Raw genomic sequence first — 27,571 nt, forward strand, 5'->3', positions numbered from 1 at the left:
AGCATGTTGTTAGCATGATTCTAGCATGAATTAGCATGTTGTTAGCATGATTCTAGCATGAATTAGCATGTTACTAGCATGATTCTAGCATGAATTAGCATGTTGTTAGCATGATTCTAGCATGAATTAGCATGTTACTAGCATGATTGTAGCATGAATTAGCATGTTGTTAGCATGATTCTAGCATGAATTAGCATGTTACTAGCATGATTCTAGCATGAATTAGCATGTTGTTAGCACGATGCTAGCATGAATTAGCATGATACTAGCATGATTCTAGCATGAATTAGCATGTTACTAGCATGAATCTAGCATGAATTAGCATGTTGTTAGCATGATTCTAGCATGGATTAGCATGTTACTAGCATGATTTTAGCATAAATTAGCATGATTCTAGCATGAATTAGCATGTTGTTAGCATGATTCTAGCATGAATTAGCATGTGACTAGCATGATTCTAGCATGAATTAGCATGTGACTAGCATGATTCTAGCATGAATTAGCATGTTGTTAGCATGATTCTAGCATGAATTAGCATGTGACTAGCATGATTCTAGCATGAATTAGCATGTTGTTAGCATGATGGATAGATAGATAGATAGATAGATAGATAGATAGATAGATAGATAGATAGATAGATAGATAGATAGATAGATAGATAGATAGATAGAGGTAGATAGATAGATAGATAGATAGATAGATAGATAGATAGATAGATAGATAGATAGATAGATAGATAGATAGATAGATAGATAGAGACAGACAGACAGACAGACAGACAGATAGATAGATAGATAGATAGATAGGTAGAGGTAGATAGATAAAGGTAGATAGATAGATAGATAGATAGATAGATAGATAGATAGATAGATAGATAGATAGATAGATAGATAGATAGATAGATAGATAGATAGATAGATAGATAGATAGGTAGAGGTAGATAGATAAAGGTAGATAGATAGATAGATAGATAGATAGATAGATAGATAGATAGATAGATAGATAGATAGATAGATAGATAGATAGATAGATAGATAGATAGATAGATAGATAGATAGGTAGAGGTAGATAGATAGATAGATGGTGTGCGAGCCTGATTCAAACAAGCCAACCCCCGCCTCTCTACGATGTTCTGATGCTGAGATATAGCTGGTGCCATATCGTTGCTAGGTTAGTCTGTTTTGTTGCTATGGAGTTGATTGACAGCTTAGACTAATGATGTATCAAAGCTTCTTGCCAGTATGAACAGTTAAAAACAACCCCCATGTCTCTATCACAATGCAGCATGACAATATCAGTCTGAACCTCTTTAATGGCAGTCTATGGGACAGTTGCTAGGGTGCAGTATCTAGTTGTTAGGGTGTGGCTAGAAAGTTAAAAGGCAATCAGTGATTGGCTGCTGGCTAGACTGAGTTAAATGAGCTCAGCCATTAGTCTGTAGGACAGTCTGATGCAGAGTTATGAGCTCACAAAGTTTGATCCCATGTAAAGTCAATGAGAGTATTTTGCAATGGAAGTCTATGGGACGGTTTCTAGGGTCCAAAAGTGGTTGCTAGGGCGTGGCCAGAAAGTTTAAAGGTGGTCAGTCATTGGCAGTTTGATAGTCTGAGTTAAATGAGCCCAGTTAGAAGTTTGTGTGACATTCTGATGCGGAGTTATGAGGTCACAAAGTTTGATCCAATGTTACGTCTATGGGATTTTTCCGACGGTCCCGGGACGTTTTTCGGAAAACCGAAAGTCGGATCAGTCGGAAAGGATATAGCAACTCGAGTCAGAATAGTTCGGAGGTCTGACCCGAGTTTGATGGTCATAGCTTGAAAGGCCTAGGACGAGATAGAGTTTAATTTTTAGTCTCAGAAGAAGAATAATAAATATAACTAGATTCTTAAAGTTTGAGAACAAACTTTGAGGCTGGCTTGTGAAAGCCTGACGGTAATAGTTTATTTAAACAGTTTTAAAAAGTATGAAAAGATAGATAGATAGATAGATAGATAGATAGATAGATAGATAGATAGATAGATAGATAGATAGATAGATAGATGTTGTTAGCATGATTCTAGCATGAATTAGCATAATGTTAGCATGATTCTAGCATGAATTAGCATGTTGTTAGCATGATTCTATCATGAATTAGCATTTCACTAGCATGATTCTAGCATGAATTAGCATGTTGTTAGCATGATTCTAGCATGAATTAGCATGTTGTTAGCATAAATTAGCATGTTGTTAGCATGATTCTAGCATGAAATAGCATGTTGTTAGCATGATTATAGCATGTTGTTAGCATGTTACTAGCAAGATTCTAGCATGAATTAGCATGCTACTAGCATGATTCTAGCATAAATTAGCATGTTGTTAGCATGCTTCTAGCATGAATTAGCATTTGACTAGCATGATTCTAGCATGAATTAGCATGTTGTTAGCATGATTCTAGTATGAATTAGCATGTTGTTAGCATGATTCTAACATGAAATAGCATGCTACTAGCATGATTCTAGCATGAATTAGCATGTTGTTAGCATGATTCTAACATGAATTAGCATGTTACTAGCATGATTCTAGCATGAATTAGCATGTTGTTAGCATGATTCTAGCATGAATTGGCATGTGACTAGCATGATTCTAGGATGAATTAGCATGTTACTAGCATGATTCTAGCATGAATTAGCATGTTGTTAGCATGATTCTAACATGAATTAGCATGCTACTAGCATGATTCTAGCATGAATTAGCCTGTTGTTAGCATGATTCTAACATGAATTAGCATGTTACTAGCATTATTCTAGCATGAATTAGCATGTTGTTAGCATGATTCTAGCATGAATTGGCATGTGACTAGCATGATTCTAGCATGAATTAGCATGTTGTTAGCATGATTCTAGCATGAATTAGCATGTGACTAGCATGATTCTAGCATGAATTAGCATGTGACTAGCATGATTCTAGCATGAATTAGCATGTAACTAGCATGATTCTAGCATGAATTAGCATGTTGTTAGCATGATGGATGGATAGATAGATAGATAGATAGATAGATAGATAGATAGATAGATAGATAGATAGATAGATAGATAGATAGATTGATAGATAGATTGATAGATAGATAGATAGATAGATAGATAGATAGAGGTAGATAGATAGATAGATAGATAGATAGATAGATAGATAGATAGATAGATAGATAGATAGAGGTAGATAGATAGATAGATAGATAGATAGATAGATAGATAGATAGATAGATAGATAGATAGATAGATAGATAGATAGATAGATAGATAGATAAAAACAGTAGATAGATAGATAGATAGATAGATAGATAGATAGATAGATAGATAGATAGATAGATAGATAGATAGATAGAGGTAGATAGATAAAGGTAGATAGATAGATAGATAGATAGATAGATAGATAGATAGATAGATAGATAGATAGATAGATAGATAGATAGATAGATAGATAGATAGATAGATAGATAGATAGATAGATAGATGGTGTGCAAGCCTGATTCAAACAAGCCAACCCCCGCTTCTCTACGATGTTTTGATGCTGAGATATAGCTAGTGTTATATCGTTGCTAGGTTAGTCTGTTTTGTTGCTAAGGAGTTGATTGACAGCTTAGACTGATGATGTATCAAAGCTTCTTGCCAGTATGAACAGTTAAAAACAACCCCTATGTCTCTATCACACTGCAGCATGACAATATCAGTCTGAACCTCTTTAATGGCAGTCTATGGGACAGTTGCTAGGCTGCAGTATCTGGTTGTTAGGGCGTGGCTAGAAAGTTAAAAGGCCATCAGTCATTGGCTGCTGGCTAGACTGAGTTAAATGAGCTCAGCCATTAGTCTGTAGGACAGTTTGATGCAGAGTTATGAGCTCACAAAGTTTAATCCCATGTAAAGTCAATGAGAGTCTTTTGCAATGGAAGTCTATGGGACGGTTTCTAGGGTCCAAAAGTGGTTGCTAGGGCGTGGCCAGAAAGTTTAAAGGTGATCAGTCATTGGCAGTTTGATAGTCTGAGTTAAATGAGCCCAGTTAGAAGTCTGTGTGACATTCTGATGCGGAGTTATGAGGTCACAAAGTTTGATCCAATGTTACGTCTATGGGATTTTTCCGACGGTCCCGGGACGTTTTTCGGAAAACCGAAAGTCGGATCAGTCTGAGGAGACATAGCAACCCGAGTCAGAATAATTCGGAAGTCTGACCCGAGTTTGATGGTCATAGCTTGAAAGCTCTAGGAGGAGATGAGTTTTGATTTTTAGTCTCAGAAGAAGAAAATATAACTAGATTCTTAAAGTTTGAGAACAAACTTTGAGGCTGGCTTGTGAAAGCCTGACGGTGATAGTTTATTTAGTTTAAACAGTTTTAAAAAGTATGAAAAGATAGATAGATAGATAGATAGATAGATAGATAGATAGATAGATAGATAGATAGATAGATAGATAGATAGATAGATAGGTTAGCATGTTATTACCATGATTTTAACGTGAAATAGCATGTTGTTTGCATGATTCTAGCATGAATTAGCATGTTACTAGCATGATTTTAGCATTTATTAGCATGTTGTTAGCATGATTTTAGCATGAATTAGCATGTTACTAGCATGATTTTAGCATTATTTAGCATGTTGTTAACATGATTTTAACATGAATTAGCATGTTGTTAGCACGATTCTAGCATGAATTAGCATGTTACTAGCATGATTCTAGCATGAATTAGCATGTTACTAGCATGATTTTAGCATGAATTAGCACAATTCTAGCATGAATTAGCATGTTGTTAGCATGATTCTAGCATGAATTAGCATGTTGTTAGCATGATTCTAGCATGATTTAGCATGTTACTAGCAAGATTCTAGCATGAATTAGCATGCTACTAGCATGATTCTAGCATAAATTAGCATGTTGTTAGCATGCTTCTAGCATGAATTAGCATGTTACTAGCATGATTCTAGCATGAATTAGCATGTTGTTAGCATGATTCTAACATGAATTAGCATGTTACTAGCATGATTCTAGCATGAATTAGCACGTTACTAGCATGATTCTAGCATGAATTAGCATGTTGTTAGCATGATTCTAACATGAATTAGCATGTTACTAGCATGATTCTAGCATGAATTAGCATGTTGTTAGCATGATTCTAGCATGAATTAGCATTTCACTAGCATGATTCTAGCATGAATTAGCATGTTGTTAGCATGATTCTAGCATGAATTAGCATGTTGTTAGCATGATTCTAGCATGAATTAGCATGTTGTTAGCATGATTCTAGCATGAATTAGCATGTTACTAGCATGATTCTAGCATGAATTAGCATGTTGTTAGCATGATTCTAGCATGAATTAGCATGTTACTAGCATGATTCTAGCATGAATTAGCATGTTGTTAGCATGATTCTAGCATGAATTAGCATGTTACTAGCATGATTCTAGCATGAATTAGCATGTTGTTAGCACGATGCTAACATGAATTAGCATGATACTAGCATGATTCTAGCATGAATTAGCATGTTACTAGCATGAATCTAGCATGAATTAGCATGTTGTTAGCATGATTCTAGCATGGATTAGCATGTTACTAGCATGATTTTAGCATAAATTAGCATGATTCTAGCATGAATTAGCATGTTGTTAGCATGATTCTAGCATGAATTAGCATGTGACTAGCATGATTCTAGCATGAATTAGCATGTGACTAGCATGATTCTAGCATGAATTAGCATGTAACTAGCATGATTCTAGCATGAATTAGCATGTTGTTAGCATGATGGATAGATAGATAGATAGATAGATAGATAGATAGATAGATAGATAGATAGATAGATAGATAGATAGATAGATAGATAGATAGATAGAGACAGACAGACAGACAGACAGACAGACAGACAGACAGATAGATAGATAGATAGATAGATAGATAGATAGATAGATAGATAGATAGATAGATAGGTAGAGGTAGATAGATAAAGGTAGATAGATAGATAGATAGATAGATAGATAGATAGATAGATAGATAGATAGGTAGAGGTAGATAGATAGATAGATGGTGTGCGAGCCTGATTCAAACAAGCCAACCCCCGCCTCTCTACGATGTTCTGATGCTGAGATATAGCTGCTATTATATCGTTGCTAGGTTAGTCTGTTTTGTTGCTATGGAGTTGATTGACAGCTTAGACTGATGATGTATCAAAGCTTCTTGCCAGTATGAACAGTTAAAAACAACCCCCATGTCTCTATCACAATGCAGCATGACAATATCAGTCTGAACCTCTTTAATGGCAGTCTATGGGACAGTTGCTAGGGTGCAGTATCTAGTTGTTAGGGTGTGGCTAGAAAGTTAAAAGGCCATCAGTGATTGGCTGCTGGCTAGACTGAGTTAAATGAGCTCAGCCATTAGTCTGTAGGACAGTCTGATGCAGAGTTATGAGCTCACAAAGTTTGATCCCATGTAAAGTCAATGAGAGTATTTTGCAATGGAAGTCTATGGGACGGTTTCTAGGGTCCAAAAGTGGTTGCTAGGGCGTGGCCAGAAAGTTTAAAGGTGGTCAGTCATTGGCAGTTTGATAGTCTGAGTTAAATGAGCCCAGTTAGAAGTTTGTGTGACATTCTGATGCGGAGTTATGAGGTCACAAAGTTTGATCCAATGTTATGTCTATGGGATTTTTCCGACGGTCCCGGGACGTTTTTCGGAAAACCGAAAGTCGGATCAGTCGGAAAGGATATAGCAACTCGAGTCAGAATAGTTCGGAGGTCTGACCCGAGTTTGATGGTCATAGCTTGAAAGGCCTAGGACGAGATAGAGTTTAATTTTTAGTCTCAGAAGAAGAATAATAAATATAACTAGATTCTTAAAGTTTGAGAACAAACTTTGAGGCTGGCTTGTGAAGCTTAGACTGAAAGTTTAAAGTAATTCTAAGTTTTAAGTAACTTAAAGTATAAAAGTAGTTTTGAATGTAAAAGTATTTTTAAGTAATTCATATTTTAGGTTGTTAAAGTTTAAAAGTCATTTTAAGTTTTAAGAAAGTTGAATATTAAAGGTAGCTTTAAGTAGCTTAAATATTTAAAGTAGTTAAGTAGTTATGTTTTTATGTAGCTTAACAGGGAAGTGAAACACTCAAATTTACATTATTTTGTACATTGAATTCCACTTTAATGAAAATATATTAAGCAAACTGGAATGATGTATGTGTGTGTTTTGATGTGGGTGTATGCATGCATCAAGTTTATATGTATATATGTAAGTTTTATAAATGTTGTTTTGAACATAGGTTGATATGCGAGTAATGTATAGGTGCATATACAGGTGTTTTATGTGTTGATAGGTACAGTCTGATTTAAATCCTACATGGCGCCTCATACGATCAACTCAATCTCTGAAAATGTATGAAGAACATTAAAACTTGCCATGTGAAAAACAGCGCCTATCTTAGCTTGGTTTGAACACCAAAAGAGGTGAAGGCTTTAGTGGAGAAGAGTAAATGTACCCGCCCCTATGACGTCACCACCGGACCTGGTTGAAACCAAGGCTGAAACAGGTGAGACCATATTTGGCGCGTGACACGTGACTATCTTTGGCGCGTCTGCTAAATAGGTTAATAACCCTCTGATGCTGAGTGAGCTTCTCTTTCATTATGACCCGGGGCGGACTTACCAAAGACAGCACCAGGACATTTCACGTTGACCTAATGGTCAATCTGGAGTGCCACCGTGAATCTGGACCAATCGCCCACCACCAAGCGTGTAAGTGTATATGTCTGTGTGTGCACTTGTGTGACAATATGCCTATCTTTTTATTGAAAAGGGCCACCCCTTCTCAGGTGTGTTTTTCAGCATTGTGGCTGATTTATAGAATGTATACAATTCTCAGTAGGTCTGTGCAATTTATCGAAAATTCGATTTAGTTTTTTTACTTATAATGATTATAAAAAAAACATTAATCCAGATAAACGATTATTGCATCATATACCGCCCCGTTTAAAGCTGTACACATTTGTTGCTCTGCAAAGCTCAGTTCCACGTGAAAATGACTAAAACCATGTGCTGTAATTTTTGCAACACGGGATGTGCATCATGCATTGATGTACGTTCGAATCCTTTATATTTTTAACAGCGCGTAAGAGCACGTGCTGTTGGGTGTGTGCGAGCCTCGGAGCCATCTTAATGTGAGTGCTTTAATGGTCAAATACATGCACATTTGTGCCAGAACGCGGAGTTTAGTGAATATTCATAATAACCCTCGTTTGTGTAATAAATAAGTTGAGTATCTTGTATATTTGAGTATATATGCAGAAGACATGTGAAAGAGAAACCATATCAGAGCCGCACTATTCTTAAAGAGACAGCGCGCTGAAAGAGCACGTGCTGTTGGGTGTGTGCGCGCCGCATGGAGACATGCAGAGCATACACATCTTAATGTGAGTGCTTTAATGGTCAAATACATGCACGTTTGTGCCAGAACGTGAAGTTTAGTTATTATTCATATTAACCCTCGTTTGTGTAATAAACAAACAAGTTGAGTATCATGTATAGCTGAGCATATATGTGTAAGACATGTGAAAGAGAAATCATACCAGAGCCGCACTATTCTCAAAGAGACTTTTTAATTATTGTTAATAAATCAACAAATGGAGAAAATCTCTGCCCGCTGCTCTTGACTGAAGGGATTTTTTTTTTTTTTAGCAAAAAAGCATTTCTTACAGTGAAGATGCCTAAAGCACAGTTTAAACATAACAAATTTAATAACTCATTTCTAATAACTGATTTTATTTTATCTTTGCTATGATGACAATACGTCATTTTTTACTAGATATTTTTAAGATACTAGTATTCAGCTGAAAGTGACATTCAAATGCTTAATTAGTGTAATTAGGCAAGTCATTGTTTAACAGAAGTTTCTTCTGCAGACAATCAAAAATATATATTGCTTAAAGGGGCTAATAATATTGAGCTATTAAAATAGATTTAAAAATATTTAATCCTGCTTTTATTCTAGCCGAAACCAAACAAATAAGCCTTTTCTCCAGATGAAAAAATATTATAGGAAATACTGTAAAAAAAAAAAAAATCCTCCGTTAAACATAATTTGAAAAATATTTATATATAAAAAAATTCACAGAAGGGCGAATTTTCACTTCAACTGATAATCGTTTTAAGTAAATCGCGATTACCAATATGACCAAAATAATCCCAATTATGTTTTTTTTCCCATATCAGAAACTGTATTTCTCTCTCTCTCTCTCTCTCTCATTTTAATTACATTACAGCATCAATTCTTTAAAAGGAACACTATAAAATTGAAAAAGGCACAATAACTGTTCACCGGTAGTTTATCAATATGGGAAGAAACAATAGCTCAGCATATACCCTCGATCAATGTGTGAACAGATGTACAATGGAAATAATTAAAACCTCAGATTTAAAAATTGGCTTAAATTAACATCAAATAAAATTTAGAGAAGTTAGATTATTATAAGAAAAGTATTACAAAAACTGTTAAGGGTACCTAATATTTGAAATAAAACTACACCCTCTCTGAACTTTACAGATTTCCATGAGACAATTTGTTTTATGATTGGGTGCAGGGAGCCGAGTACTGCTCAGGAACAACAAACACTATAGAATCACTACCCAGGAACACTGATTCCTTTCGCTTCTTTCAATACATGTCCCTCTATGAACTTGGTATGTAAAAAAAAAAAAAAAGTGCGTCACTACCAGCACTGTAACACAGTTTGACATAACGTAATGTTTTACAGCATGTACCTTCACTTTAATAAAGCTTGAAAGAATTCACACTTACTGTTCCCTGTATGCCGTGATGGAGGTGGGTGATGAGAATTTGGCAAATGGATAATGGTGTAGCCATAAATAATTGAAAACATAATTATTATTAAAACCTAAAAGGTTGACTTGACAGTTTGATATAGTTCAAAAAGTTTTATGATAGTTAATGGTGTGAAATGATTAGACTTACTATGTAATGCAGAATTATAATGGTAAATAAACACAATTTACACACATTTAATTTTTTATTAATTACAATTGTATAATTGTGTTAGTTAACAAAACCGAAATACACATACATTGTTTCAAATATTTAATTCAACTAGCCTAATGTAAAATAGAAACCGTAAAGAACAAAGGTAAAACAGAACTGTAAAGAACAAATTTAAATGACTGTAGCCTAATTGAGAAAATTAAGCAAACTGGAAACTTTACTTGAGGGTTGTTCATTAGACTGTCATGAAAACTTTAAAATCATGACACGATATGTATATGAAAGAGTTTATGCATGCTTATGACAACTGTCATTAGCACAGTTATGCCATTTTAAATGCTAAAATTACATAATGTGACATGGCAACACGTTCATAACAACATGACATAAATGCATCGTAACCTATTTTTTGCTTTGTGACACCTAATGACAGTTGTGATAAGCTGGCAAAAAAAAGTTTTATTCATTATACATGTCACGATTAAAAAGGTGAGTTTTATGAACACCCCTTGAACCTTTCCTCACAAACCCTAGAAAAGGCAGTCCATTGAGTCCTGAGTGTCTTCTGGATGGACCTGATTGGGGTCAGCAGATCCTCCACTGTGAACATCTGGAGGGCCCTGATCCGCATCAGCAGATCCTCCACTGGGAACATATGGAGGAACCTGATCCACACTGGCGGATCCTCCACTAGGAACGTCTGGAGGGACCTGATCCACACCAGCAGATCCTCCACTAGGTACGTCAGGAGGGACCTGATCCACACCAGCAGATCCTCCACAAGGTACGTCAGGAGGGACCTGTTCCACACCAGCAGATCCTCCACGAGGTACATCTGGAGGGACCTGTTTCACACTGGCAGGTTCCACGTGGAGGACGCTTCCACAGATGTGCCTGAGTTTTAATTGAAGTGGGAGCTGGTTTGCCAGCTCCTCAATAGTGCCTGCATAGAAATGTACAGGCACTATGTACTCATCCATATGGCTATCCAGGAGGATGAGCTTGTCGTGCATCTCTGACACTCCAACGATCTCAAGAACTGCCTCCTGGATATCCCTATCAATAAGCTGGAAAACAAAAAAAAATTTAGAAAAGGTTAGTAGAAAAGATTCAACTTGCATTTGATAAAAGTAACCGTATTTTCTGTGGATTAAGTTATATTTTTTTAAATCATAAAGGGCGCCTATTTTATCAATTTTTTTCAAGGTTTAAGATAAGTTTTTGTGTCTCGAATGTTTTTGTAAAATGTTGGCTCAAAATACCCATCAGATTATTTATGATACCTTTCTCTATATATGAAATTTGAGCTGTAATGATATTATAGCTGTTTTGTTGCTTGTGCCTTTAATGCAAATGAGCTAGTTCATTAAGTTAAATCCCAAATTGATTTGCACATACAGTATTTTATAGAAACTATTCAAAAGTGCAATACTATATACTAATTGCAAATAAGGGTTTTCAGATTCATCAGATGAACTACATTTTGGTAGAAAAAATATATTTTTTTCGTATACATTTTCCAATAATTTATGTAATGCGAACAACAGAAAAAAAACTTAAGGAAAAGTTTAATTTGTACTCTTCGTGTTATTTTAATCAAACAGCCTTCTGTGATGTTTTATCCACTGTTCATCTGACACTACTATAATCGTTATTAAGGCAACAATGTCATTTCATTTCTAAATTTTTAATGTCTCTTGAAGGTTAACACTTTTAAATGTGTGTGGATTACAGATGTGCAGCATATAATGTTTACCTTAAAAGTTGTGTGATTAGAAGAGTCGAATTTTGCTCTTCCATCTGGTCTTCCGTTTACTTTCAGGTGACTGAGCTCAATGATGTCCCCGACATAGAGCTCGTTAAGTGCTTCTTCCCGCCACAGTGAGACATCGTGTACTACGGAGCCACATTTCATCCGCAGGTCCAGGATCGGTATGTGAGTGCGAGTCATTCTAGGCACTTCAACCTGGAAAATGACAAAAAGGTAAGTACTATAGTGTTTTTATTTATTTATTTTTTTCTTAATCCTGACACAAGAGTTTACTGTCATTAAGTCGGACTGTATGTTTTGGTGATTTGAAATGTCAACATTAGCAGAAATCGCCTGTCTAAAGACATGCGGTACAGCTGAATTGGGTAGAGTAAATTGTCTGTTGTGAATGAGTGTATATGTGTATGAGTGGATGTTTTCCAGAGATGGCTGGCAGCTGGAAGGGCATCTGCTGCGTAAAACAAATGCTGGATAAGTTAGCGGTTCATTCTGCTGTAGCGACCCCGAAAAGAAAATGAATGAATGAATGAATGAATGAATTCACTTACTTTTTCTAACTGCCCCCGTAGACTCAGGTACCCAGTTTCACTGAAGATATCCTCTTCCTCTCCTGTTATAGGTCGTGAAGGAGGACAGAGGGCCTCCCTTGCAGCTCTTTTAGCCTCCTCACTTATGGCTAGCGGAGCCGTCCTAAATTTGATGGTGCCTTTATTTACAAATAAACATCGGCGGCCATATTTGTTTGAGATGGTTACATTTTTTACAATATATGAGTGTCCCTCTTCAAATTCAGGGTCACTGCCGTTTTTTATGGACAGATAAACTGCATCACCATCCGTAAGGGCACATAAAGATGTGACTTTGTAGGTGTCAACAATTATTTTGTTTTCATGTTTAATAAATGTCACAGCCTTTTGGCTACTGTGCACTTTAACACAGGTGATGTGCAGTGGTGGTGGGCGGCTGTACGGTGTTGCCATCCTAAGAATAAGAAAAAAAGGTTACTCTGTATTAGTTGTAAATATTATGTAGAATAAATTATTATTTCTTTTTAACTCAATTCATCAATTAAACATATCAATTAATCTAAATCTGTTTGTCTTGACTGGAATGTTGTGCTACATCCTCCTTCAAAATATCATATATTGTGTTTTATAGAAGAGAGAAACTCAAAGATTTGTAAGCATATAAGGGGGGAGTAAATTGTTGTTTTTTTTTTTTTTGTGAGGGGGGTATTTATGCTTTTTAAAGATTATTAAATATTTTGCATGGCCAAAGTCTAACAATCTAGGCCCAAATCAAGGCCTTCCTAACATCTCAAGCATAAAGACAATTGGAAAATAATTGGCATACAATGAAGAGTCAAACTCTTTAAAACCAATAATTTACCAAACTTGTCACCAGTAATGGTTAATTTTACCAAATCATGCCCTAGGTGGGTGTGGAATGTCCTGACCTAACATTGTCTCAGTCTGCCCATGCATAGTACTGTATAACTATAATCATATTGGCATATCAGAATTAACAATTGGATAATTATAAATTGACACATTTTTACAGAATACCATCGATGCACTGTTTTATGAAACTCGTCACAATATTAGTCCTGCCTCTGACAATATAGGTTATAATGCTGTAATTGTTAAAACGAGGATAAAATACCTGGAAAAAACACTTCCTATCAGATCAAATCCTGTCAGAAAAACTATTATAGTTTACAGATTTCTATTTATTTCTTTAGATTTTGAGATTCTTGGTATGGGATTTCATCGAGGTCTGCAGTGTAGTATACAATTCATTGAAAATCCAGTAATAAATAATGCATTTATTCTTAGGAGTATTAACCTGTGCAGATACTCAGAGCACCGTTAAATATAAGCCACTGTTATTTTTTTAATATTTTATTATAAATTGGGCATATAGTATTACGCAATGTTTTATTTATATAGAGCATTTTTCTAAAGTTTTTTTTAATTTTTATTTTATTATAACACAAGAAGTTTGTAAAGGGTTCACTGTGAACATCAGCCTGCTTTCAAGATTTAAGATAAGTCTTTTGTGTCTTCAGAATGTGTCTAAAGTTTCAGCTCAAAATACCTATCAAATTATTTATTATACCTTCCTGGATATATATTAAAAGTCACATGAACATTATTTGAAGTAAAAAGTTAAACACAAACACAGCTAAATGAAATATTGAGTATTATTCAATTATACGACTAGTCTGTAACAGTTAGCAGAGTTTTTCACAGCATTTTTATTGAAGAAGTGGTAATTTCTTATTTATTTCAGTCACATTAACTTTTTAAAATTAAAATAAGAATGAAGTAAAAAACTAATTTAGATAAAATTGCCTCAAACACTAAAAACCCCATTCCTGGCGTATAAATGATCATACTATAATTATTAAACTTAACGTTACGCATCCAGCTGTATTCTGACAAGATTTGACTGGACAGAAGTGTTATCTGAGGTATTTAAAAACAAAAAACAAAACCATGTTATTTTATAAAGGCATCTGTAGAATTTATAGTATAATATCATAATTTAATTATACTGTAATCATAATCATATAAAAGCTAAATAAGAATTAAAAAGCTCTCACCTCAGAAGTATGCTGTCTGTTGTACAACTGAAAGAATTGACAGTGATGTGTATCCAGTCAGAAGCGAGACATCCATCACCAAGGCTCATGACGTCAGATGGAAACCTTTATCGAATGATGTTCATGCATTTTTGTTTATTATTTTTATTCATATAATAAATGTTGATTGACAATGTGGCGCATCCAATCAGAAGCGAGACATCCATCACCAAGGTACATGACGTCAGATGGATGTCCATGTGGATTGACAGTGAGGCGCATCCAATCAGAAGCGAGGCATCCATCACCAAGGGACATGACGTCAGATGGAAACCTTTTATCAAATGATATCCATGTCTTTTTTATTTTTTATTTTATTCGTGTAATGTTAATTGTTATTTAAAATTCATTATATGTAGTACATTGAAACATTTCTGAGGTCATAATTCATTAAAATATCACACTGATGTATTCTCTTATTAAATGAGTAATGTTTTACGTTGGTCACTAGAGTGTTAAAAGACGATTGTATGCTTATCAAAACAATTATTACGATTTTGTTTTGAGTTTTATCAGTAACAATACTTATAATTTTAGTTAATATCTTTTATATTTATAATTATGTATTGTACCTTATTTTGTACTAATATTTTTTAGATATAAGCAAGATAAGTTTGCGAAATACCTTGGTATTTCTTTAAAAAAAAAAAAAAAAAAAGGTAAACAAATTTTAACGTAAACATAAGAGCTGGCCAATGAGACCGCTGGGATTTTCCATAACCTGTCCTTAATCATCCGGTCCGATGGTCCGCACATTGGGTCTCGCATTAGGAACGATTTCTGAGGTAAATTTTCAATTAAATGTTAAAAAAATGCGTACGAGTGCTTAAATTGGCTATACTCAGACAGATATATTATGAACTAATTGTTTTTGAGAAACGAATAAATCGTTATTAAGCATTACTATTAAATTAGTCTTGTGAGGGAACTATACCGGATGGTGTGCGACGAATTTTGTCCTCAGTCTAATTTACTCGCATTTTATACCTCCTGTTCGTTATTTTGCCATGTAAACAGTATTAATTCAGTTTATAACGTTTGACCCCTTAACGTTATATGCTTTATAAAGAAATGCAGTCGTTTGTCACTAAATAAACTCTTGACTTTTATCCCAAAAGTATGCATTTTTTTCTGTTAGTCTCCAGATTTGATGAAATATTGATGGAATATCATGTCTTTACTTGATATTTTACCATTTTTACCCATACTGAGGCGATGAACTTAGAGCTTCATGCCCATTTCATTCATACGGGAAACCAGAGGGCGCCATACATAAAGGCCTTTGGCCTAGCGCAGGGGTGCTCAATCCTGTTCCTGGAGATCTACCTTCCTGCAGATTTCAGTTGGTACCCATATCAAACACATCTGCCTGTAATTATCAAGTGGTATGCAGGTCCTAATTAATTAGTTCAGGTGTGTTTGATATGGGTACCAACTGAAATTTGCAGAAAGGTAGATCTCCAAGAACAGGATTGAGAATCCGTGGCCTAGCGGATCGCACGTAGATATTTACACGCACTTCGTCTTTCCTTTGTTTACTAGCGTTGCTAAGCAACGCAAACAGATGACAGTAAAAACTTAACCCGTTATATAAGATGTAGTAAAAGCATTTTCATAGTATTCTCATTTTGTACATTTTATTTCTTATTCTGTGATAAGAATTTAGCCTGATGTAACCTTAGGAAAGCAGCACATAAACCACAAAAGTAGTTAAAGTGCTGCCTAACAGACAGACAAATAATGGAACTTTACATATTTATCTTAATAGACACATATTCATCCATCCCTGTGTATTATTTGGCACATCTCCCTTTTCTCCACGTTTTTCCCTTTTCAATTCAATCATTGTTTTGTTTTGTTTTTGGCATGACAAATGTATTGCCAGATATACAATAAATTCCTGTCTATGTATACTTAATATTCTAATGGTTCGACATTATATATTAACAATAACAATACAATTTATTCCTGGCTCAAAATAAGGCAGAGGTGGTGATCAAGAATTTTTTTCCTACTTGAAACAAACACATTTTGCATCAAGTAAATATAATTTAATTGAAAAGAGACATTAAATGTAATTACAAAACATTATTAGCTAATCTGTTTATTTAAAGTAATCTCACATTCTATGATATATATGAGTAAATATGAAATGGATGCAACAATAATTTAAAGTGACGCAGTGGGTTGCACGATCACCTCACAGCAAGAAGGTCGCTGGTTTGAGCCTCGGCTGGGTCAGTTGGCATTTCTGTGTGGAGTTTGCATGTTCTCCGCGTGTTGCCGTGGGTTTCCTCCAGGTGCTCTGGTTTCCCCCACAGACCAAAGACATGTGGTATAGGTAAAGTCTGTAGTGTGTGTGTGTGTGTGAATGGGTGTGCATGGATATTTCCCAGTGATGAGTTGCAGCTGAAAGGGCATCCCCTGCTTAAAATAAATGCTGGATAAGTCGGCGGTTCTTTCTGCTGTGGCGACCCCTGGTTAATAAAGGGACTAAGCTGAAAAGAAACTAAATGAATAATTTACAGGTGTTTTATTAAACTATAAAAAACTGAATTCAACTAAGTCTGAGACAGACCAAGGGTATTTTAAAGCTTACTGTACAATTATTTCAAAGATTTTTTTTTCTGACTACTGATGAAATGAGACCAAAAATAAAATAATAAACCAGCAAAATAATCATGTTCACAGCACAAATGCCATAATGACTTCATCACGTGTAGCTGTGACTGGTTACCTAATTGTTGTCAAGGTGGATGTGGTACAAATTTAACAAGAGAGAATTTTCTATGCAAAATCATGAATAATAATATTGTAACTTTAAACTAATATCAGTGAACTATAATAATGATTTCTTTATTTTCTTTTTATTGCTTGTCTATAAATGTGCCATGTCTATATCTTTGTATACCAGATCATTGCACCCTCTGCTCCAAGTTATCTTTTAACTAAATGTTTTGGCAGTAACTGTCAAGGTTTGTATTTGTTTATTTATTGATCTACTTATTTTTTACTCATCTTTTAGATTGTGTTGTCCTCTACCACTTCTTCCAGCTGAAGAGTGATCACCAGTACCTTTCTTAAGGTAATTAATGTTCATTTTCACCTCATTAGTAGTGATTTACAACTAATTTGTTTAATTTTTCTGTGAAAATTCTGAATCGTCTTAGATATTTCTTTGATTTAATAAATGTTTTTCATGGGATTGTGGCTGCATTGGCCTTCTTTGCAAGTATCATTTTACATGTTACACATTATCTGTTTAAATTTTAATTTATTGTACATGTACTGTAAGTTCTACATAGACATTGCCATCATAATTATCTACCATTTACAGTCCATATAAACATGTAATGCTAAGTAACACCAATGTCTCGAAGACTTAATGTATCAGATTGTGTAAACAAAATTGTCACTTTTATTACAGCAGTTGGACATCTTTATTACTGTCTATGTAAGAACCATTTTTTAACCATCTACTTAATGACTTTTATTTATATTTTTAGTATTAATTTTCCTCCCTCAATTCAATAAGTAATCATTTTGAAATTATTGACATTATATATTATTATTGTTATTATATATTATTATTAGTAGTATTATTTAGTAATTAGCTGTTAACATATTTCACGTTTAGCTGATCATTTTGTAAATCAAATGCAACCGTGTATAAAGAATGTTATTAACTATTTGTGTGTGTGTGTGTGTGTGTGTGTGTGTGTCTTGGTGTGGTTGTGTCCTTTACTGTCCTTTACTGTCCTGTCCTATCTATACCTTTATAATCATTTTTCACTCAAAACTTTGTATTGCTTCAATCTCCACCTCTTGCTCATTCCATTCTTTCTCTTCCGAAAACCAAAAACTTGCTGGCTGCTAAAAACCCAAAACGCTGCTGCACTGCTTGCTGCTTTGCTTGCCTGCGACCCAAATATATTACCACCCAAAACGCAATCCAACATGCAAAATCCCAAATGCTAATGCGTGCTTGCAATTGCATCTCAAAAAGAAAAAGCCAGAACAAATCTCAAACTCTTTGAAACCAAAAACTCTTGACTGTGAAAAACTCTTGATTCTGAAAATTATTTGACAGTAAAAAAGTTGATTGCCTGTGAAAAGCTCAAAGTAAACATCAAACTGAGGTAAGAACTACTACTGATTAAGAAAAGAGAGAAATTAATTTTCAGATTTCACCAACATTGAATATCAACTCTTTTGGAGTCAACAATCATTTTTGATTGATATAACTTCACAATAAGTAATACTTACTGTTATCTTGTTATACATCATATATTTTACATTTCGTTGTGACCTTTTACCTACTAGTACATATCTCTATTTTTAGTACTCATATCCTTTCACATCTGCATTTGCTTAATTGCCAGTTTCGAAACATCACAATGCCAAAAAAAGGAAAGAGGAGTGAATCTCAGAAACAGCGCAGAAAACGAGAAGCTTCATTTGGCACCAGTAGCAGTGCCAGCTCTGTATCAGGTAAGAATGATGCATACGTTATGTCTGTTACAGCATCCCACTGCCAAAACGATGACAGGTACAGTAGTTACTCTAGAAACCGCCAGTGTACTTGCAATTCATTGATGTTCCTAGCAGTCCACAATGAACGCAATGAGCTAAAGAGTTTTGACTTAGACTGGATTTTACAGAGAGGCGATGCAGTTTACACTGTTGTCAAACAATCGCTCCAAACCAAAGGCCAGTTTGTCGATAGTTTTTTAAACTTTGATGAGCTACCAAACTCAATGCAGACAAATGCTCACCAGTATGACATTCTTAAACATCCTCAAAGATCTGGGCTTCTAAAGGATACACCTGCCCTAGATGAGTATGAAAATCTTGAGAATACACTGCAGTGTCTTAAAAATGATGCGACTCATGCATTGCTGCTGTGTGGAGGATTGTGTATCGCTGTATTCAGAGATCGCTCAGGGAGGTTTGGCTACTTTGATTCTCACTGCAGAAAACCAGATGGCATGTATACAGGTGAAAGAACAGGGACAGCCGTGATGTTGACGTTTTTCCATTTAAAAGACATGGTAGAGAGACTACTTCTTTTGTTTCAAGGGTGCTTCCAGTTTAGTGATCAAGAACAATTTGATCTTTTACCAGTGTCATTCATTGAAGTTACAGAAACTGATGTGCATTCAGAAGTCCCAATGAAGTGCCGTGTGCTTGAACGTGAAGGAATACCATGCGTTTCTTTTGAGAAGGCTCCAAATCATCATTCACAATCTACAATTAAGCAGATAAAAACATTCAATAAGACTCAAAATAATTTTCTATCAGTTGCAGCATCCCACTGTCAAAGTGATGTCAGGTACAACAGTAACTCCAGAAACCGGCAGTGTACGTGCAATGCCTTAATGTTCCTAGCAGTCCACAATGAAAGTAATCAGCTACAGAGTGCTGATCTAGATTGTGTCTTACAGAAAGGTGATGCAGTTTATAGTAGTGTCAAACGATCTCTCCAGAACAAAGGCCAGTTTGTACATGATTTTTTAAATTTTGATGAGCTACCGAGCACAATTGAGACAAACTCCCGATGTTACAACATTGTAAAACATCCTCAGAGGTTTGGTTTTCTGAAAGATACACCTGCTCTAGGAGAGTATCAAAATCTTGAGAATACACTGCAGTGTCTTAAAAGTGGTTTAACTGATGCATTGCTGCTCTGTGGAGGCTCATGCATTGCTGTTTTTAGAGATCGCACAGGGAGGTTTGGCTATTTTGATTCTCACAGTAGAACACCAGATGGCAAGTATACTGGTGAAAAATCAGGCACAGCCGTGATGTTGACCTTTCTTCATTTAAAAGCCATGGTAGAGAAACTACTTCAGTTGTTTCAGGGGTGTTTGCAGTTGAGTGATCAAGAACAGTTTGATCTTTTACCTGTGTCGTTCATTGAAATTACTGGAAATTATTTCCACACGGAAGTCTCAGAGGAGTGCCATGAGCCTGAAGATGATGTAGCTAATGAACTGTCCCATTCAACTTATCAAGATAAAATTAATGTTGTAACTACCTTCACTAACAATCAGGGCAGATTAAAACCCAACGTATTAAGTGAGTTTTCTCATGACATCTCGTCAACTTGTCAGTTGGCTTTGTCAGCTTCAAATCAAATACATTCACCGTTGACATTTGAGAAACCAAAAAAACTGAATAAAGCTCAAAGGCGAAAGTTTTATTGCAACAAAAGGCGCAAAATAATGGCTCAGAGACAAGATAATTATACAAAAATACAGAATGCAAGTAAGGATTACGTGTATAAAACAAGTAGTGAATACAGACAAAAACATAAACAAGCCATGAAAAACAGCTATTGGAACAACATGATTTACAGAGAGCAGCACAAAAAAGCTATGAAAAGCAACTATGAAATTAATGAAAATAGAGAGAGAAAAAAAAGTAATGCAATTAGCAAGTACAGGAATGATGAACAATACAGAAATAGGAAAAAAAGTAAAATAATGTTAAATTACATAAATAATGAACAATTTAGAAAGAGACAAAGGAATTATATAATTCAAAAGTACAGGACAAATTATCAATTCAGGGAGAGACAAAAGTATTATATAATTCAAAAATACAGGACTGATGATCAATTCAGGGAAAGACAAAAGCATTCTATAATTCAAAAATACAGGACTGATGATCAATTCAGGGAGAGACAAAAGCATTCTATAATTCAAAAATATAGGACTGATGATCAATTCAGGGAGAGACAAAAGTATTCTATAATTCAAAAATATAGGACTGATGATCAATTCAGGGAGAGACAAAAGTATTCTATAATTCAAAAATACAGGACTGATGATCAATTCAGGGAGAGACAAAAGCACTATATAATTCAAAAATACAGGACTGACGATCAATTCAGGGAGAGACAAAAGCACTATATCATTCAAAAATACAGGACTGACGATCAATTCAGGGAGAGACAAAAGCACTATATAAAGGAAAATTATAGAAACAATGCCAAATATAAGGAACAACACATGCAATATCTTGTTAATAGATATTTAAATTATCCAGATTTTAGGCAAAGGCAAAGGGAACATTATAGAAACAGATGCAAAAATGATCCTCTTTTTTATGAAAAAAGAAAAAAACAATTTAAGCAACGTTATCAATGTGATGCACAGTTTAGGGCTCGCCAGAACAATTATAATTTATTCAAATCTAAAAATTTGAAAAAAAATGAAAAAATGTCTAAACTTAAGGCTCTTCACAAAGTGCACTGCGCACAGGGCATACAATGTAAATACAAAAAAATGTTTCTGATACGCCAGCAAACAGAAATGTTACAAAATATTCAGCCTGACATAGATCCAGTCATGGTAACTGCCTTAAATATGTTCAGAGATGTTATAAAACAGGGTCCAACTTATGTCTGCACATGCTGTGCCAGAGCACTCTTCTTAAATCAAGTACGTAGATGTGATCGAGAGAAGTATCAAAAGAATCCAGAACTGGTTTCACTTTGTTTGACTGCGAACTATGTACACAACAGCTCCAACTGTTCAGATCAATGTAACTTGGAAGACATGACAACAGAGTGGATCTGTCATTGCTGTAATACGACCCTTTTGACAGGTCAAATGCCAGATATTGCTGTAGTCAACAAGCTTCAGTTTTTTCCCATTCCCTCAGAACTTTGTAATTTGAATATCCTAGAAAGACATGTTATTGCAAAATACATTCCATTTGCTAAAATTTTAACTCTTCCTAAAGGTCAACAGAGAGCTATTAAAGGAGCTGTAATTTCTGTTCCATCTGAAGTAGAAACAACAGTGAATAGTTTACCTAGACCAAGAAATGAATCACAGCTGCTAACAGTGAAACTGAAAAGACGTCTATGCTACCAGGGTCACTATCAGTTTCAGACTTTAAACATGCATAAAGTTTTGTCTGCTTTAAAAAAACTGAAAGAAGTCCATTCAGAATATAAAAATATATGCATTAATGCAGCACTTTTTGAAGAAGAAATGTTTAGTGAGCATGAAGAGGATGAAATGAATATTGAAGATGGCAGCCAAAATGAGAACATTGAAGAACAGAGCAATGAGAATGTGCAAAATGATGACACTGAGACCACTGCAGAAGAACAATCAAGAGGTCTTGCTTTGGATACATGTCTTCAACCTCCAGATCTTGCTCAGCAGCTATTGTCCTATGATGATGGGATATTTTGTATTGCCCCAGCTCAAGGAAACACACCTGTAAGCATTTTTAAAGTACCTAAACTCGAATCCATGGCATTTCCAGTGCAGTTTCCAGACGGAAAGAACACCTTTGATGAGCCTCATAGAGCCAAACATATTTCCCCTAGCAGGTATTTTAATTCTAGACTGTTCTCTATAGACAATCGTTGTGCAAGAGATACTAACTATATCTTCTTTGCACAATTTGTGACCGAAATGCACATGGCCACATCTAGTATGTCTATCCAGCTGAGGAAAGCAAAACCCATGACCCGTGATGGACGAAGAATAAACTGTTCACTGCTGCAGGACAAACGGGAGTTAGAAAAACTTGTATTAAATAAGGAAGCAACACGTTTTATGCAGCCATTAAGAGGGACTCCAGCGTACTGGGAGAAAACTCTTCGTGATTTGTTTGCTATGCTTAGGCAGCTGGGCACTCCAACATTTTTCTGTACATTTAGTGCTGCTGAAATGAGATGGCCTGAAGTGATTACTGCCATTAAAACACAACAGCGTGAAACTGTAAACTTTGCTGATTTAGACTGGTCAGAAAAATGTGAAATCTTGAAAAGCAACCCAGTAACAGCTATGAGAATGTTTGAAAAACGCGTTGAGGCCTTAATGAGAGATTTAATCATGTCACCTGCTCAACCTGTTGGTGAGGTTATTGACTTTTTTTACAGAGTAGAGTTTCAACTTCGTGGCTCTCCGCACATTCATTGTTTATTTTGGGTAAAAGATGCTCCAGAGTTTGAACATGATCAAGATCAGGTGGTTTGTGATTTCATAGATAAATACATTTCATGCAAATTACCAGATGTAATCAAAGACCCAGAATTGCATAGAATTGTAAGTGAGGTGCAGATGCACAGCCGTAACCACTCCAAATCTTGCAGAAAGAACAATAAGCATTGCCGATTTGGATTTCCTAAACCACCAATTAATAGGACTATGATAACTCGTCCCAGACCTCCTCCAGAAAATCAATCAAATGAACAAGGTGAATCAACAGAGGAAAATCATCCTTTTAATGCTAAAAATGCTAAAGCTGAGCTTCAGAAAGTGTGGGATCTACTGAATGACTCAACTAAGAGTTTTGATAACGTAACAGATTTACTTAATCAAGTAAACATGACTTATGAGGATTATGAGAATCACATTGACGCTCTTTCTAAATCAAGTGTAATAGTTATGGAGAGACGACCACAGGACTGCTGGGTTAACGGCTATAATCCACTACTATTAAGAGCCTGGAATGCAAATATGGATATACAATTCATTCTGAACCCCTACAGCTGCATCATGTACATGCTGTCATACATTTCAAAAGCTGAACATGAGATGAGCGATTACTTAAAAACTGTTATAAGAGGGTCGAGCCATGATGACTTGTCTGACCGTGAATGCATGAAAAAGGTCATGAATGCCTATTCAAAGAACAGAGAAGTCAGTGCTCAAGAGGCCGTTGCTCGCACATGCAGCCTGAAGTTGAAATCATCATCACGTGCTGTCATATTCATTCCAACGGATGACAATGCTGTAAAAATGAGTTTACCCATGAAATACTTGCAGAATATGGATGATGATGTAGAGAATGTCTGGATGACTGGACTGCCAGACAAGTACAAGGCCAGACCAAACAGACCTGAATTCGAGAACATGTGCATGGCTGAATTTGCCAGTGAGTACCGCATTGTTTATGCAGGACAAACAAAGCGAAAAAATGTTTTGCCACTTCAAAATAAATTGGGACACATACAGAAAAGGACAAGGGGAAAGCCTGCTGTTATTAGATTTGCTCGATTTTCAGAGAAAAAAGATCCAGAAAAATTCTATGGAACTCTGCTAAAACTCTACTTGCCATATCGTACAGATAGCCAGTTGAAATGTGCACGATTCCCAACATATCAAACCTTTTATGCATTAGCTTCAGTAAAACTACCAGGAAGTGATGAAGTGCAGCGTGTTTACAACATTGTAAGTGAAAATCGTGAAAAATATGAAAAACATAATGAGGATATAGAAAGGGCAATTGAAGATTTTGAAAAGAATGGTCCAATTGAAGATGCATGGACTACATTGGCACCGACAAATGAACTGATACGATTGGAAAGCATTATGGAGCGAGAACCTATTGATCCTAATGAAGTTAATGAACAAGATGACATTCCTGAATACACTGCATCCAGCGCTGTCAGTAACACAGCTATGCTGCTTATGGAGGCTGCCAAACTAAATACTGCACAGATTCGCAAAATGTATCAGAGCTTGAACCAAACACAAGCTTCCATATTTTATGCTGTGCGGGACTGGTGCAAAAGATGCGTTTCCGGTGAAAAACCACAACAGTTTCTCTACTTTCTTAATGGAGGAGCCGGTGTGGGCAAATCACATGTTGTTAAATCTATTTATGCAGAAGCATCCAAAATACTGCGTAGGCTTCCATGTATGCAAGAGAATACTGACATTTCCAAAACTACTGTTCTTTTAACTGCATTCACAGGTACTGCAGCCTTTAACATCTCTGGTAAAACACTGCACTGTCTTCTAAAGCTGCCAAGAAGCTTAAAGCCTCCATATCAAGGTCTGGGAAACATTTTAGATGAAATCAGAGCAGATCTTTCTAATGCACACATTTTAATTATTGATGAAATATCGATGGTGTCAAAGCAGTTATTTGCCTATGTAAACTGGAGACTTCAACAAATTAAGGGAAATCAGAAACCTTTTGGTGGTCTGTCTGTACTCTGTGTTGGTGATTTTTACCAGCTTCCACCACTGGGAAGAGCAAAACCACTTTGTGTTTATGAGGAGCATGTGTTGGACTTCTGGAAAGATCATTTTCAAATGATAACGCTGACACAGATAATGAGACAGAGAGAGGATCTTTCATATGCTGAACTTCTTAACCGTCTTAGAATAAAACAGAAACACGAGAAGCTAACTGATGCAGACAAATGTATGTTAGAAGCTGTCATAAGATCTGCCCCTGAAGAGTGTCCCTCTGATGCTCTGCACATCTATGCAACTAATAAAGAGGTAGATAGTCACAACACAGCAGTCATATCGTCACGTTTTTCTGAAATTATCACAGTTTATGCGAATGATTACAAAAAAGATCCACGAACGGGTGAAATGAAGCGCCAAGGTGTACCACTAAAAGGTGACAAACGTGATCTTGTTGATACACTACAGATTGCTATCGGTGTACGAGTAATGCTTATTAGAAATATTGATGTAGAAGATGGTCTGGTGAATGGTACTTTTGGAAAGGTAGCAAAAATAACAACTCTGAACCGAGATGATGTTCCGTTTGTGCACTTAATTGGTTTGCATTTGGATGATGTGAATGCTGGACAAAAACATCGTAACAAAGCACCTGGAGATGACAATATTGTCTATATTGAGAGATTAGAAGAACCACTAAAAAGAAAAGGAACAATTCGTAGACAATTTCCCATGAAACTTGCTTTTGCTTGCACCATACATAAAGTGCAAGGAATGACAACTGATTGTGCCGTTGTATCTCTGAAACATGTATTTGAACCTGGCATGGCGTACGTTGCACTCAGCAGAACAACAACACTCAGCGGATTGCACATTATCGATTTTAATGAAAATAAAATTTTCTGTTATCCAGAAATACGCACCTCCTTGGAGAGCATGCCAAAAGCTGATTTTCACAATTTTCAGCCCATCTTAGATTTATTGCAGGATTCAAACCTAAATTCAGCACTTAAAATCATTCACCATAACACAGAAGGTCTTCAGTGTCACATGGATGATTTAAAATGCCACCATGAACTTTTATTGGCAGACATATTGTGTCTCAGTGAAACGCATCTATCTGGCTCCTGTGTTCCTGAATATCTCCAGCTGGATGGATACACCATGTACAAGCGCAACAGGCATTCATCCTACACAAACTATGCACATTTAGCGAACAAGAGTGGTGGTGGTGTAGCCATATATGTGAAGAACATCTTTCAAGCTCGTCCTATGATGTATATCCAGAATGTTACAGATTTGGAATATCTGGTTTTGAAGATAGAAACCCCCAAACAAGCACTTCTTGCAGTGATCTACAGACCACCCAGTTACCAACTATCAGAGTTTTTGCTCAATCTCAATGGCCTTTTGACTTCTCTGGAGATTCTGAACATCAAGCCTGTTATAGTGTGTGGAGACTTCAATGAAGATCAGCTGTCCCGTTGCAACAAACCCATTCTCAATTTGTTTCATGATAAAGGATACACACAACTCATCAGCACCGGAACAACAGAAAACAACACTCTTCTTGATCCTGTTTTCATAAGCAGCGCACACTCAAATGTAAGAGCAGGAGTTCTACAGACATATTACAGCTATCATGATCCTGTGTATTGTGTTTTAGAATAGATACATCAAATATAGAAAAACTGCATACGTCTTATTAAGCTTTTTTGTAATATAGTTAGATAACTTATTGAAATAATAATCATAATAAATGCAAATTATACTAAGCTGTTCACATTGTCTTCTTGTGTGCATGTGTGTGTGAATGTGTTATTATAGACTGTCTGTCTGTGTGTGTCTGTGTTTGAATGTATTAGATAAAGAATGAATGGTGAGTGAATGTCCTTTCCAAGGATCGCCACCTTGACGTGGTGGAAAGGCTTGTGTGTACCAGTGATCCCAAAAGTAAGCCATTTTGGAGCATTTTACACTCAATGGCTGTGCTTAGGGGGAGGTTCCAGACTAAGGCGATCCAAAACATTAATTTAATAAAATATTATGCTGTGTGGAATTACTTGACTGTCTTTATTGATTTATGCAAAACTGTTAATTCAGTGACAAAAACTTTCAAATATACAGATACTAAATTAGCCTATTGTTAGCATGATTCTATCACAAATTAGCATGATGTTAACATTATTTCACTGCATATGTTGTTAATATG

At 35.7% G+C, this 27,571-nt stretch overlaps 2 protein-coding genes across 26 annotated transcripts; one reads left to right on the forward strand and one right to left on the reverse strand.

Moving 5' to 3' along the window:
- The first annotated feature begins 7,571 nt into the window (after positions 1-7,571).
- LOC101882029 (uncharacterized) lies at positions 7,572-27,418 on the forward strand. 22 transcript variants are annotated; one of them, XM_087281397.1, is made up of 8 exons: positions 7,572-7,738; positions 10,530-11,090; positions 11,818-11,979; positions 17,436-17,495; positions 17,838-17,864; positions 18,417-18,549; positions 18,793-20,993; positions 21,049-27,418. In XM_087281397.1, the coding sequence occupies exon 8, from the start codon at positions 21,424-21,426 to the stop codon at positions 27,028-27,030; it is 5,607 nt and encodes a 1,868-aa protein (XP_087137523.1). In that variant the 5' UTR covers positions 7,572-7,738; positions 10,530-11,090; positions 11,818-11,979; positions 17,436-17,495; positions 17,838-17,864; positions 18,417-18,549; positions 18,793-20,993; positions 21,049-21,423; the 3' UTR covers positions 27,031-27,418. The 22 variants fall into 22 exon arrangements, 20 of the variants coding, with proteins under 20 accessions (XP_087137523.1, XP_088507307.1, XP_087137510.1 ...); XM_088651181.1 differs by having other exon boundaries at positions 21,319-27,418; XM_087281384.1 differs by having other exon boundaries at positions 18,793-27,418.
- On the reverse strand, positions 8,582-15,963 carry LOC101885044 (uncharacterized). 4 transcript variants are annotated; one of them, XM_088651188.1, is made up of 6 exons: positions 15,604-15,956; positions 14,372-14,476; positions 12,315-12,747; positions 11,752-11,961; positions 10,751-11,062; positions 8,582-10,705 (listed from the first exon to the last, which is right to left on the reverse strand). In XM_088651188.1, exons 2-6 carry the CDS (start codon positions 14,458-14,460, stop codon positions 10,526-10,528), a joined length of 1,224 nt encoding a protein of 407 aa, XP_088507314.1. In that variant the 5' UTR covers positions 14,461-14,476; positions 15,604-15,956; the 3' UTR covers positions 8,582-10,525. The 4 variants fall into 4 exon arrangements, with proteins under 4 accessions (XP_088507314.1, XP_088507313.1, XP_087105080.2 ...); XM_088651187.1 differs by having other exon boundaries at positions 14,372-14,684; positions 15,613-15,929; XM_087248954.2 differs by having other exon boundaries at positions 8,582-11,062; positions 14,372-14,684; positions 15,613-15,963.
- Positions 27,419-27,571: the final 153 nt, after the last annotated feature.

Source organism: Danio rerio, chromosome 14, assembly GCF_052040795.2.
Source record: "Danio rerio strain M-AB ecotype USA chromosome 14, GRCz13ab, whole genome shotgun sequence".
NCBI classification, from domain to species: Eukaryota; Metazoa; Chordata; class Actinopteri; order Cypriniformes; family Danionidae; genus Danio; species Danio rerio.

Excerpts from the sequence above, each read along its gene's own strand:
- LOC101885044 (XM_087248954.2), bottom strand. The coding sequence starts at position 14,460 with ATGAGCCTTGGTGATGGATGTCTCGCTTCTGACTGGATACACATCACT. Across the intron at positions 12,748-14,371 it reads ACAGACAGCATACTTCTGAG|GATGGCAACACCGTACAGCC; the intron begins GTGAGAGCTTTT and ends TCTTATTCTTAG. Across the intron at positions 11,962-12,314 it reads TACGGGGGCAGTTAGAAAAA|GTTGAAGTGCCTAGAATGAC; the intron begins GTAAGTGAATTC and ends GTCATTTTCCAG.
- LOC101882029 (XM_087281384.1), top strand. The coding sequence starts at position 18,808 with ATGCCAAAAAAAGGAAAGAGGAGTGAATCTCAGAAACAGCGCAGAAAA.